Source organism: Lutra lutra, chromosome 7 (genome assembly GCF_902655055.1).
Source record: "Lutra lutra chromosome 7, mLutLut1.2, whole genome shotgun sequence".
Taxonomy (NCBI): Eukaryota; Metazoa; Chordata; class Mammalia; order Carnivora; family Mustelidae; genus Lutra; species Lutra lutra.
This window is the reverse complement of record NC_062284.1, coordinates 28,724,408-28,738,187: the sequence shown is the minus strand read 5'-3', so window position 1 is coordinate 28,738,187 and position 13,780 is coordinate 28,724,408. Positions and strand designations below refer to the sequence as shown.

At 33.5% G+C, this 13,780-nt stretch overlaps 1 protein-coding gene across 1 annotated transcript in view; it reads left to right on the top strand.

The window, feature by feature from the left end:
* Positions 1–13,780, top strand: part of SCAPER (S-phase cyclin A associated protein in the ER) — a 478,259-nt gene that overhangs the window by 107,012 nt on the left and 357,467 nt on the right. Inside the window, 3 exon segments of the mRNA XM_047736200.1 lie at positions 1,332–1,594; positions 5,081–5,314; positions 10,801–10,971. Of these exon segments, the coding sequence (XP_047592156.1) occupies positions 1,332–1,594; positions 5,081–5,314; positions 10,801–10,971 (668 nt within the window).

Here is a 13,780-nt window from a genome sequence, read left to right as displayed (position 1 = left end):
CAAAACTGATATACCACATTTTACCATCTCCTTGGCTCCTCCTGGTTGTATAAGCTCATCCCTTCTTTGGGGCCCACTGAGCCAGGAAGGAAGGAAATGTTTAGTATACAATATGTGTTTGTGATTGAAGGGAGGACAACTCATGCTATCTTGTTGCTGTATTGTGAGGTGGATTCTTAGGTCCCTCCTTGGCAAGGGGAAGGGAGGTCCATGTGCCAAGTAAACCTGCCCTCCAGCACTTCATTTTGTTACATTAATGTTGGTTGAGTGGGAGCTCAGCTTTCTACAGGGATATGCTGATACTGGTGAAGGGGGAGAACAGAATGTTGTCTAGTTCCTATTTCACACTCTGCCTTTGATGCGGAATGGAAGTGGAGGCTGTGCTTCCATTGGGCCCCGCTGATCGTGGGGTTAGGGAGGACCACTGTTTACCAGTTCTGACTTGTACTGCTTCATTCAGTCTCATTGCTGCTCAGTGCATATGGAGGTTCATCTTCCTACTGGGCCACACTGAGCGTAGGGGTGGGGAAAAGGTCGAGTGATAAGCAACTCCAGTTCCTGCTGCATCTTGGCTTTACCTTTCCTGGGCATGCGACCTTGGGAAATTACTTAATCTCTCTTCGTATCATTTTTCTGAATGACAAAGGGATAAATGAAATGACAATAATAGATTTTATCAGTGATAAACTTGGGATGATACGGGATGCCTGGGTGGCTCAGTGGGTTGAACATCTGCCTTCAGCTCAGGTCATGCTCTGGCATTGAGTCCCATATCGGGCTCCTTGCTCAGCAGGGAGCCTGCTTCTCCCTCCGCCTGGAGCTTTCCCTGCTTGTTTTCCCTCTCTCTCTGACAAATAAGTAAATAAAATCTTTAAAAATAATTTAAAAATCTGGGATGATGGTACTGGTATTACAGGGTTGTTGTGAAGATTAGGAGTTATTCTGCGTAAAACACTTGGAACAGTATTAGCATATAGTATACACTGTATAAGGTACCTTGTTAGCACAGTTGATAGTGCGTCAGTCTCATGGTATACACTATATAAATGCTTATTACTACTTTCTGATTCTGTGGCCTTATGGCAGTCTTAATCTGAATCTCAGTTTTGTCATTTGTAAAATAGAGAAAATTATACCTACCCCACAGTGTAATTGTATTAGACGCGACACATGCACATACACACACACATTATGCCTTGCATGAAATTAGTGTCCTACTTGTATATTAGTTACATTTGGTGGGAATTAGATTGGAAATGTTTTTCTTTTATAGATTTTTGAAAATATCATCTAAATAAATCTTGATTTATTTCCTATCCTCAATTGCATAGAACGGAAAGATGCTGAAGGATGGGAGACTGTTCAAAGAGGAAGGCCTGTTCGTTCACGATCAACAGCAACGATGACAAAAGTTTCAGTAGCAACAGAAACATTAAGGTCAAAGGATGACAGTGATAAAGAAAATATACGTCTTTTACCTGACGAAAGCATACAGAAAGGTGAATTTGCTGGAGATGGACTTTCTAATACTATAGAATTTCAGTCCAAAGACTCCTTACACTCTTGTGACCATCCTCTTGCTGAAAGAACCCAGGTAGTACATTCTGCAAATCCTTTTACTGCCTTTTTATAAAGGATATGTCTATGCTGGAATGTCTTATTTTCCTCCTTAACTTTTTATTGTGAAATATTTCAGATCTCCAGGAAAGTTGAAAGAATGAACAATGAACCCTCGTAAACGCTTTACCTAGATTCACAGATTAAAATTTACCTCATTTTTTTTCTTTTCTCTCTGTATCAATGCATCACAAACACCTATTGTATGTTAAACAGTTGAAAATAAAATGCAAACATCATAATTATTCACCTTTAAATATAGCATGTATCTCCAAGGAATAAAGAAACTCTTAACCATTTTAATTGTAAAATTCAGGGAATTTGGCATCTGTATAGTGTTTTCATTTAATTTATAATTCATATTTGTGTCCCAGTAATTTCCTTATAGAATTTTTTCCCTTAGCCATGATCCAGTGTCTAAATCACACATTGTATTTAGCTTTGTTGTTGTTTTTTAAACATCTTTCACCTGGGGCAGTTTTTATTTTTGTCTTTCAATGTTAATGTTTTTGAAGAATACATTGCATTTCTTTTTTTGTAGAATGTCTTTCAGTTAGTTCATTATCCAAGTTAGCTTATGTATTTTTGACAGAAATAAAGTGATTGCTGTGAGAGGGCATCTAGAGGCATATGATATTAATTTGCTCAAGTTTGTTGATTTTTTTGTTTTAAGTGGCATCCTACTGCTTCATTTGAAGTGTTATTAAAAATAATGATGAAAGTAAGGATCTTTTTGGACTTGCTCTCTTTTTATGTCCTGCAATCCAAGTGTAGAATAATTTCCTGATATTTAATACAGATCTTTAGAGCTGATTTTCTCGGTATTTCTGCTATTAGTCCATTTGAAATTTATTTTACTTATTTGATGAAGGAATGAATTTTTCAGGTATTTGTTTATATAAAGATTCATGTTCAATTAGTATAATTTTATGTAAAATGAAATACAAGAGATATTGTATTTTAATATGTACTTTATTTATTTAAATTTATTTTAAATTGTACTTTATGGATGACACAGGGGATAAGTAGAAGAGTTGTAAAATAGTCATAATATTTCTCAGTTTAGAATAGTGTCTGATTTTTAATGTTTTTTTTCTTTACCTCTAGTATATTGTTACTGGAAACTCTACTCAAGTTCCATGTTTTTCTTCTTAATGATGATAATGGCTCTTACTTGCACATTGTTCCTGATGTTCTGTAACTCCTTAATGTATATATGCCCATGTGAGATTGGAAGCTCCTTGTGAGCAGTATCTTATGTTGCCTTTTAATTTCCCACATTATGGAGCAGAGTCCTAAACACATGGAAAATAATCAGTACTTTTTTGGGGGTATACCGTTGAGAAGCCTTTTAATGTTAAACTTGATGAAGTCTCTCTTTTTCAAATTTGGTTTTCTTTGTCTTTTTTTTTTTTTAAGATTTATTTATTTATTAGAGTGAAGCTGTGTGAGGCGGGGGAGGGGCAGAAAGAGAAGGAGAGAGAATCTCAGGCAGACTCCCCGCTGAGCACAGAGCCCTACATAGGGCTTGATTTCATGATCCTGAGATCACGACCGAAGCAAGATCAAGACTCATTTAACCCTCTGAGCCATCCAGGCACCCCAAGAAATCTTTTTAAATCACTTAACATATAGTTCAGTTTTGTTCATCCTCATTTTTATGACCTCTGCTTGGGACTGCATCTTGGTAATAGCATTTTTAATCGCATCCTGAGGAGATTTTAGTTCTTTTATCTCTACAGTAAGAGATTCTCTAGTGTCTTCTATGCCTTTTTCAAGCCCAGCTAGTATCTTCATAGTCGTTTTAAAATCAGTTCAGACATCTTACTTATATCCTTATTGATTAAATCCCTGGCAGTGAGTTCTGCCTCCTATTCTTTCTTTTCATGTGAATTTTTCCATCTTGTCATTTTGTCCAGTAAAGAAAGGAGAATGAGGAAAACCAGTAAGAACAAAGACAACAGAAAAAAAAAATCACTTAACATTAACACCTAGCATTTTTGCTAACATTTATTTTAGTTACAAAATTTAACAATACAATAATTACATTGGTTTTGTGTAATGAATAAGCTTACATGATTTGGAATTTTAGGAATAATCCTTACATATAGCTTTTGAGTAATTAAAGTATTGCTAAAATATTTCAATATAAAAAGTTCATTGCTATTGGTATCCAAGCTAATTGATAACATTTTCCCATTGTTCTAAAAATGGAATTAGCATATTTATATATTTTTCAACATTACTTTATAGTTTAGCTTTGATTTTGTTGTATAAATGATACTGATATTTTTAATATGCAGGGTTGACTATATTGTAAACATCAGTAATGCTAATGTAAATATTGCCAAGAAGATTATAAACTATGGTGACTAATGTATAGATAATGTCGATAATAATATAAACAATGTGATACAACTTAAATAATACTTACATTAAAATCAACACTTTGAGACACTCTAAGTTTTGACCAATAGAATTTTTAAAGTAGTTTATAAGACTTGACAAAGTTTAATATTTATATAAATAATTAATCAAACTGGAGTTTTATAGCCACTGCAGTATTTATCTAATGTTTATTTAAATAGTGATGTTAGTGGATTTTAAATTCACAATTTTAGATTTTAGTTCTACCTGGAGCTCATTACTCTGAATATAATTGGAAAACACAGCAGCATTCTTCTATACTCTGTTATAATGTGAAAATAAAAACTTGTTTCTTTTTACTAAATTGGAAATTTAAAAAAATGGATATGTATTTGGCCTAAGACAGTATTTTATTTGACTTAAATGGTTTAATGTGTTAAATATTCCTAAAGGGTAATGAGGAGGATATGGAAATCTAGATAGGAATTACATAAGTAGTGAGACTTCATGCTACAATATACTATACTTTTTATGGTATATTTCTCTTTTAGATCTGAGAATTGGTATTGTGTACCATTGTGGTTTTACATGAAAGATACTTTAAGGTTTGTTAATGTTATTTAAAGAGAGCAAGTGTCATGTTTTGAATAAAATGCCCTCAAAGTGTGTATTTTGGTGAAAAGTGCCTTCATTTGATATTCGGCAGACAACCTTTGGAAAAACCACATAAATATCTTTAGTTATTTGAATATAAGACAAAGTATCATACTTCCAACTAGAATTTCCTTTGTGAGCTATATAAAATACTCATCAAGAATCATTACTAAAAAAATGTAATTATAATATAGCTTAATTTCATAAAGCATTTCAGACAGTGCCCTATATACATAGTAGGTATGCAAATAAAATTTGTGGCTGCTTAATTTTTTTTTTCTTTTTTTAAACTTGAAATGTACAAAAAAGATGAATGGTCATCTGTCGGCTAGTCAACTGCTGCTTTAGTTGATAGGTTTAGTATAATCAGTTTTTCTAGAATGGAGTAGTTTGTGAGTATTTTCTATTATCTCTGAGTCATTCTGCAAATGTGTTTTGTTAGTTCACAGTGAGTACATTGGATGATGTCAAGAACTCTGGCGGTAGTACTTTACAAGACAGTTCTGTGCGAACTTCTGAAATACCTGCTGTTCATATTGATACAGAGTGTGTTTCAATTACTCAGCAAGCTGACACACCTTCTTTGCAAGAAAATGACTTGTTTTCAGCAGAAAAAGCAGGGATAGAAAGTGAAATGGATCCTTCAGATATTTCAAATGTGAGTGCTGCTAACTTGGTAAGAACAACTTATCAGAATTATGAGTAAATATATTAAAAGGGAATAAACCCTAGTAATAATAATAAATTGTGTTGTGTGTTATTTTACAGTCTATAAAGCATTTTATATATGTTATTTCAGCCTAACATTTTATTCTTACAGCAAGCTTTTAATATAGTTAAGATTCTTCTTGTTTTGTAGAGGAGGAAAATGAGAATGACCAAGTTAAATAACTATTGCTAAAATCATTCAGTTTGTGATCTGATCAAGTGTTCCTTAGTCTGGCATTAAGAAATGAAACCAGTAACAATAAAGTCTTCCATGCAACATCTAGCACTCTGATGGATGGGAAATGCTGCCTACTGCACTTTTTTTTTTTTTTTTTTTTTTTTTTTTTTTTTTTTTAAAGATTTTATTTATTTATTTGACAGAGAGAGATCACAAGCAGGCAGAGAGGCAGGCAGAGAGAGAGAGAGGGAAGCAGGCTTCCTGCTGAGCAGAGAGCCCGATGTGGGACTCGATCCCAGGACCCTGAGATCATGACCTGAGCCGAAGGCAGCGGCCCAACCCACTGAGCCACCCAGGCGCCCCGAAGGAGAAGCAGGTTCCCTGCTGAGCAAGGAACCCGATGAGGGACTCGATCCCAGGACGCTGGGATCATGACCTGAGCCAAAGGCAGCCACTTAACCAACTGAGCCACTCAGGTGTCCCCCCTACTGCACTTTTAAAAATTCTCTAGCTTCTATCATTTGCTTGGAGTTGGTCTTTAAGATGAAATTTACTTACCATTTCTGTTGTGGAAATTTTAAAATGTGTTGATTTGGAATTAGAAGTTTATGTTTTTGGATGACTATTTACCTATCTTCATGTCTTTCTGTTTCCAACTTTAGAATTAAGATACTTGACCTGAGGATAATCCAGAATGAGTCATTCTAGTTTAAAACTATCTTTCAAAAGAAGTAGGCACATATAAACAGTTGTTGAGAAAACTTACTCAAATTTTATTTTTTAGATAGCCACTGTATACTATCGTTTTCTTCAAAACTTAAGGCCTCATCATGCTGAAAGATGCTATCAACATGTGGTATTAGACCAAATTATACATTTTTTTGACATAATAACATTAGATATAGGTGAAACTTGATGAGGGTTAAGAAAAAAATAAGGGTTATAGTAATAAGAAAAACATTTAAAATTTTAAAATAAGGAATAAAGAGCAAATTGTATTTTAACTTGGCTTTTTTAGTGTGACTGTTTTTAAAGGTTGAATATAATTATGACCATATAAATACTAGACAATGTATGGGCTAGAAGTTGATCACTTTTATATTTTTTATATTCATAGCTAGATACCATGTTGTTATTTATTTTGTGAGAATCATATTTCAAGAGGAAAAGATCCCATACTTAACAGGCATTAAAAAAGTATTTAAAAATTCTTCTTTCATCCGTTTTATTTTGATCACATATGTAAATAAGCTTGTGGTAGAATATTAAAAACTCTTGGTTATTTTAAGAATCAGATTTATATATTTTATGTACTCTGCTTTATATATGACTCTTCATCTATTTTTAGAGTTAGAGGAATTTTAATTAAACTAAGATTTTAAAAAATTTTGTTCTTTGATTTGTCTTGGCAGAGATAAGTCTTTGGCTTGCTCTAGATGTACCTCTTTGTTTAGATTCTCAGTGGGGGATTATAGAGAATTGCTGCAGTTATGAGAGAACTGTTTTCTTTCTTAATAAGTATCATCATGTAGCTGATTAAAGGTAAAACTCTGCAGTTGTCTCATTTATCAGAAATTTTGGTAAAAAATGACTTTGAACCTTTCTACTTTAAGGTCAACTGTTGCACATTGTAAAAATGTGGTAATATAAAACCTAGCTAACAATGGATCTGTGTTTTTAGATTTACTAAAATTTGAGATTTTAATGAAAATTTGGAAATTAAAAAAGTGATATATGTAGATATTTATTTGAATTTCACAGTGTGAAAATACTAAAAGTTGTATATGAACAATTGAATCATTATTTCATCCATAAGCTGTACTTCTACATTAAAATCTTTTCAGGTCTTCAGAGACTAAATAGAAATGTACATGTGGGGAAAATAAAATTGGGAGAGCAAATAGGCTCATGTGAGAACTTTCTGCAAAGTTATATGTATTCAACTTTAATATTTGGATTTTTAAATTGTTCTTAAGTTGTAAGGTCTTTGTTGCACATTAACAACAGTGAGTTTGTATAATAATCTAGGGTTTATAGAGAAAAAGCTTATAATGCAAAGAATTAGTCTCTCATCTAAACTCCCTTACCCCCATTTTATTCCCCAGAAGCAATCTTTTGTGTTTTGGTGGGACAGATTATCAAGAGAGTAGATAGAAGTGGGGGAGGGAGGAGAAAGCATTAATAAAGATAATAGTGCCCTTCTCCACTCTAAACCAATTCAGTTATAAGTTGGGGCTCAAGCATTCGCATATTTTAATACCTCTGTTGAAGTATAATTGATTTTCAGTAAACTTCGGGTATCTAAAATATACAAGTTATTAAAATTTTGATGTGTTTATACCTATAAAAACATAACTACAACCAAGAAAATGAACATACTGATTTCCTCCGAAAGTTTTCAGATTTCCCTTAGTAATCCCTCCTTTCTGTCCTTCCCAGTATTTCCTTCCCAGGTCATCACTATTCTGCTGTCATTATATAGTGATTGGTATTTTCAAAACTTTATGTAAATAGAGTAATATAATCATTTGTTTGCCTTCTTTTACTCAGCATAATTATTTTAAGGTTCATCCATGTGGTTGTGTGTACTAATAGTTCATTCTTCTTACTGTCTTTAGAAGTATTCTACTGTATGCGTATAACACAGTATATTCATCCACACAGAATGTTCATCCATCCATTCAGTTGTGGACAGATGTTTGAGTCCAGTTTCTCTGTTATGAAAAATGGCACCATGAACGTTTGTCTTTGTTTTGAACATATGCTTTCATTTCTCCTACAAAGATACCTAGAGGTCAGTTTTGTTGAGAGTATTGTTCAGGTCTCTTAGATCCATGCCAGTTTTCAATACATGTTCTATCAGTTGAGAAAGGGATATTGAAATCTCTGAATATAACTGTGAAACTGTTTCTTTTTTTTAATACAACTTTATTGAGGTAAAACGTACATATCATACTGTTTACCCAGTTAAATTTTTTAATTCGATATTTTTCAGCATATTCACAGAGTTGTGCAACAATCACCATGATCAGTTTTAGGACACTTTCATCACTACAGAAAGAAACCCAATACCCATTAGCAGTCACTCCCTTTCACTCCATCCTTCCAACCCTAGATAACCACAGATTGCTTTCTATCTGTATAGATTTGTCTGTTCTGAACATTTCATGGAAGTGGAATATAATGTGTGGTCTTTTGTGACGGGCCTCTTTCACTGGGCATGATGTTTTCAAGGTTCATTGATGTTTTAGCCTTCATTCCTTTTTTGTGGCCAAATAATATTCCATTGTATGGATACACCACATGTTATCCATTCATTACTTGAAGGACATTTGGGCTGTCTCTGTTTTTTTGGCTGTTATAAATTATGCTGCTTTAAAGCTTTAAATATTTGTATATACGTTTTTGTGTGGATATATGGTTTCATTTTTCTAGGGTAAATATCTTGGAATTGTTGGCTCATATGGTAGCTTTATGTTTCACCTTTTTGAGGAATTATCAAACTGTTTTCCAAACTGGTAGCACCTTTTTATATTCCCATTAAGTTTTTTTTTTTAATTTAATTTTTTCAGTATTCCAAGATTCATTGTTTCTGCACCACACCCAGTGCTCCATGCAATATGTACCCTCTTTAATACCCACTCCCAGGCTCACCTATCCCTCCACCCCCCAAAAACCCTCAGTTTGTTTCTTAGACTCCATAGTCTTTCATGCTTCATCTCCTGCTCCGCATTTGCCCTAATTCACTTTTCCTTTCCTTCTCCTAATGTCCTCCATGTTATTCCTTATGCTCCACAAGTTAAGTGAAACTGTATGATAATTGACTCTCTCTGCTTGACTTATTTCACTCAGCATAATCTCCTCTAGTCCTGTCCATGTTGATACAAAAGTTGGGTATTCATCCTTTCTGCTGGCTGAGTAATATTCCATTGTATATATGGACCATATCTTCTTTATCCATTTGTCTGTTGAAGGACATCTTGGCTTTTTCCACAGTTTACATTCGCATTAAGTTTATTTACTTTTGTAGTTCAGTCCATTTCTGCTTCATGTATTTTGAATCTCTGTTATTAAGTCCATAAATGGTTATGTTCGTTTTGTCTTTTTGATGAATTAAACCTTTTATCGTTATGAAATGACGTTTTTTAATCCCTCCTGATATATTTGCTCTGAAGTCTGGTATTAATACCTCAGTTTTCTTTTGATTATTGTTAGCATTGTAGCACTTTAACTGGTAATCTGTTTATATTCTGATATTTCAGTTAAGTTTCTTTTTTGGGCAGCATATATTTTGGATCTTGCTTTTTATCCCATTTGACAATCCCTATTAGTTGAGGTGTTTAAACTATTCCACTCTAACTATGGACTCTGAAAAACGATCTGAGAATTTTGAAGGGGTGGGGGGTGGGAGGTTGGGGGCACCAGGTGGTGGGTATTGTAGAGGGCACAGATTGCATGGAGCACTGGGTGTGGTGCAAAAATAATGAATACTGTTATGCTGAAAAAATAAAAAAATTAAAAAAAAAGAAAAAAAAAACTATTCCACTCTATTGATTATTGATATTGTTCCTTTAAATATACTATCGTATGATTTGTTTTCTCTATGACTCACCTCTTTTTCACCCCCTTTTCTTCTCTTTCTCTCTTCTTTTGGATTAATTATGTTTGATAATTCCATTTTTATCTCCTTTGTTGGCTTATTAGTCATAACTGTTTATTATTTCATTGTTTAATTCAGAGTTTCTAGTACACATTTTTAGCTTATCATATGAATTTATTAATGATTTAGTTGCATGTTATTTATACTTTTTTCTAATGTGTTTTTTTAAGTTACATATACATGTTCAGAAAGTAACATCACCATTACAGAATAAAATCTTTCCATGTTCCCTTTATATATTTTTCTTTTGTTTTAAAGATATTTGATCTACAACTGTTTTGAATTTTGGCATCCAAACTAGATTCATACTTTGAAATTAATACTATCTGTCATTTGTATAACTTCACAGTTTCTCATACATAGCGGTCTGATAAAGAAGGTAAGTCATGGATTATTGTACCATTTTGTGGAATATAAAATATGCTTTTGGTGTTAAGAAGCTTCCAAGTCACACAGGTAGCAAGTGGTTCAACCTATACTGAACCCCATGTTTTATAATTCCAGATCAATGCTACTTTTTGTATATTGTTGAATGTGTCATTAGAACATAAAGAAAGAAAGATTACTTAACTTTATACTCAACTGATAATTCTTTTGTTTATTTTTAACTTTACAGTCCATGGCAGAAGTTCTTGCTAAAAAGGAAGAGCTAGCAGATCGTCTAGAAAAGGCCAATGAAGAAGCCATTGCTAGTGCTATTGCTGAAGAGGAACAGTTAACCAGAGAAATTGAAGCAGAAGAAAACAATGATATTAATATTGAAACTGACAACGACAGTGATTTTTCTGTGAGCTTTTATTTTTTTAATTTAATTTAATTTATTTATGTTTTTTATTTATTTCTTTTCAGCATAACAGAATTCATTGTTTATGCACCACACCCAGTGCTCCATGAACTACGTGCCCTCCATAATACCCACCACCTGGCCCCCCCAACCTCCCACCCCCTGCCCCTTCAAAACCCTCAGATTGTTTTTCAGAGTCCTTAGTCTCTCATGGTTCACCTCCCCTTCCAATTTCCCTCAACTCCCTTCTCCTCTCCATCTCCCCATGTCCTCCATGTTATTTGTTATGCTCCACAAATAAGTGAAACCGTATGATAATTGACTCTCTCTGCTTGAATTATTTCACTCAGCATAATCTCTTCCAGTCCCGTCCATGTTGATACAAAAGTTGGTTATTCATCCTTTCTGATGGAGGCATAATACTCCTTGGTGTATATGGACCCCATCTTCCTTATCCATTCATCCGTTGAAGGGCATCTTGGTTCTTTCCACAGTTTGGCGACTGTGGCCATTGCTGCTATAAACATTGGGGTACAGATGGCCCTTCTTCTCACTACATCTGTATCTTTGGGGTAAATACCCAGTTGTGCAATTGCAGGGTCATAGGGACGCTCTATTTTTAATTTTTTTAAGTTGTTTTTTTTTTTTTAAATTCCACTGTAGTTAACATACAGTATTATATTAGTGTGAGGTATACAGTATAGTGATTCAGTAATTCTCAACATTACTCATTGCTCATCATGATAAGTGTACTCTTAATCCCCATCACCTATTTCATCCCCCTCCACCTTTGATATACTTTATTTTAAATGTGTCCCCTCAGCTAAAGGTATTTTTTTTTTCCTAACAAGAACATTTTTTACTTGAAGCATACAGCAGAACACATGTTCTAAAGGATATATGTGAAAGATTCCATCCAAGAAAAATTCAATACACATTTTTCTTTAAGTACACACTGAAGAATCCCCTGGCTAAATAATATAAAAAGAGACATAACAAATACTACTAATTTAAGGAGACCTGAGATCATACCAAGTGTATTTTCTATCCACAGTGGTACAAAACTAAAGACCAAAATAAAAGTGGGAAAATCCACAATGTAAATATTAAACAACACACTACTACACAAGTAATGGGCCAAATAAGAAATGAGATAGCAAATCAAAATAAGTCTCAGAACAAAAAAGGAGAAAACACTATGTGTCAAACCTACGGGATATAGCAAAAGCAGACATTAGAGTGAAATTTATGCTTTAAATACTTGTATTAAGAAAAATAGTTGAAGTAAACAACTTAACATTATACCTCAGGGAAGCAGAAAAAGAAGAAACTTAGCTGAAATTTAGTAGAGGAGGGAAGTAAAGAAGAATCAGAAATAAATAAAATAGAGACCAGAATAAATAATAACATAATATTGAAAGTCATGACCAGTTTCCCCACCAAAAGAAACAAAATTGGCAGTGCTTTAACTATATAACTAAGAAAAAAAATTTTGAGTCAAAAACCAAAATGAGAAATGGAAGAGAAAATAATACAACAGATGAGATCGTAAGAGATTACTTTAAACAATTAGATAGTAACAAATCAGATAACTTAGGAAAAAAACAAATAGATAATTCCTAAAAACATACAAGTTACTAAGATTGAATCATGAATCTTGAATCCAGAAAGTAGGAAGTCTTTGTACACCAATAACAAGAATGAAAGTTGAATTGGGAATCCAAAATCTCTGAGCAGAGAAAAGCCCAAGACCACATGGTTTCATGGGTGAATTCGACCAAACATTAAAAAAAAAAATGACAATCTTTGTCAATATCTTATAAATAATGGAATAGAGGGAACACATTCAGAATCATTCCATGAGGCTAGTACTAACTACCCTGATACCGAAAAAAGATAAAAATGATACAAGCAAAAGGTCTGGTTTGTCTGACCTAAGTATTGTGTGACAAATGTTTTTCCATCCCCTCACTTTGAATCTGCCAGTGTCTTTAGGTCTAAAATGAGTCTCTTGTAGGCAGCATAGAGATGGCTTTTGTTTTTTAACCCATTCTGACACCCTGTTTATTTTGACTGGAGTGTTTGGTCCATTTACATTTAAAATAATTATTGATACGTATTTATTGCATTTTACAGTTGTTTCCTTATCACTTTGGATCTCTCCTTTGCCCTGGAAGAGTCCCCTTTAATAATTCTTGCAGGGCTGATTTAGACGTTATGAACTCATTTAGTTTTCATTTGTCTGAGAAACTCTATCTCTGCTTCTAAATTATAGCCTTGTTGGTTAGAGTATTCTTGGCTGCAGATTTTTCCATTTAGTACATTGACTGTAGCATGCCACTGACTTCTGGCTTGCTAGGTGTCTGTTGAGAAATCTCCAGCTAGCCTTATGGGTTTTCCCTTGTAAGTTAAGGACTTTTTTTGTCTTGTTGCTTTTAAGATTTTTTTCTTTATCACATTATTTTGCAAATTGAATTACAGTATTTCTTGGTGTTGGCCTGCTTTTGTTGATTCTGATTGGAGTTCTCTGCACCTCCTATATTTGGATGTCCGTTTCTTTCCCCAGATTAGGGAACTTTTCTGCCATTATTTCTTGAAATAATTTTCTGCTCCTTTTCCCCCTCTCTTCTTCTTCTGGGACTCCTATAAAACAGATGTTTTTACATTTAATGGAGTCACTGAGTTCCTAAATCTATTCTTGTGTTGCATAATTCTTTTTTCTCTTTTGTTTGGCTTCATTATTGTCCATTATTTTATCTTTTTTTTTTTTTAAATTAATTTGTTTATTTGACAGAGAGAGATCACAAGTAGA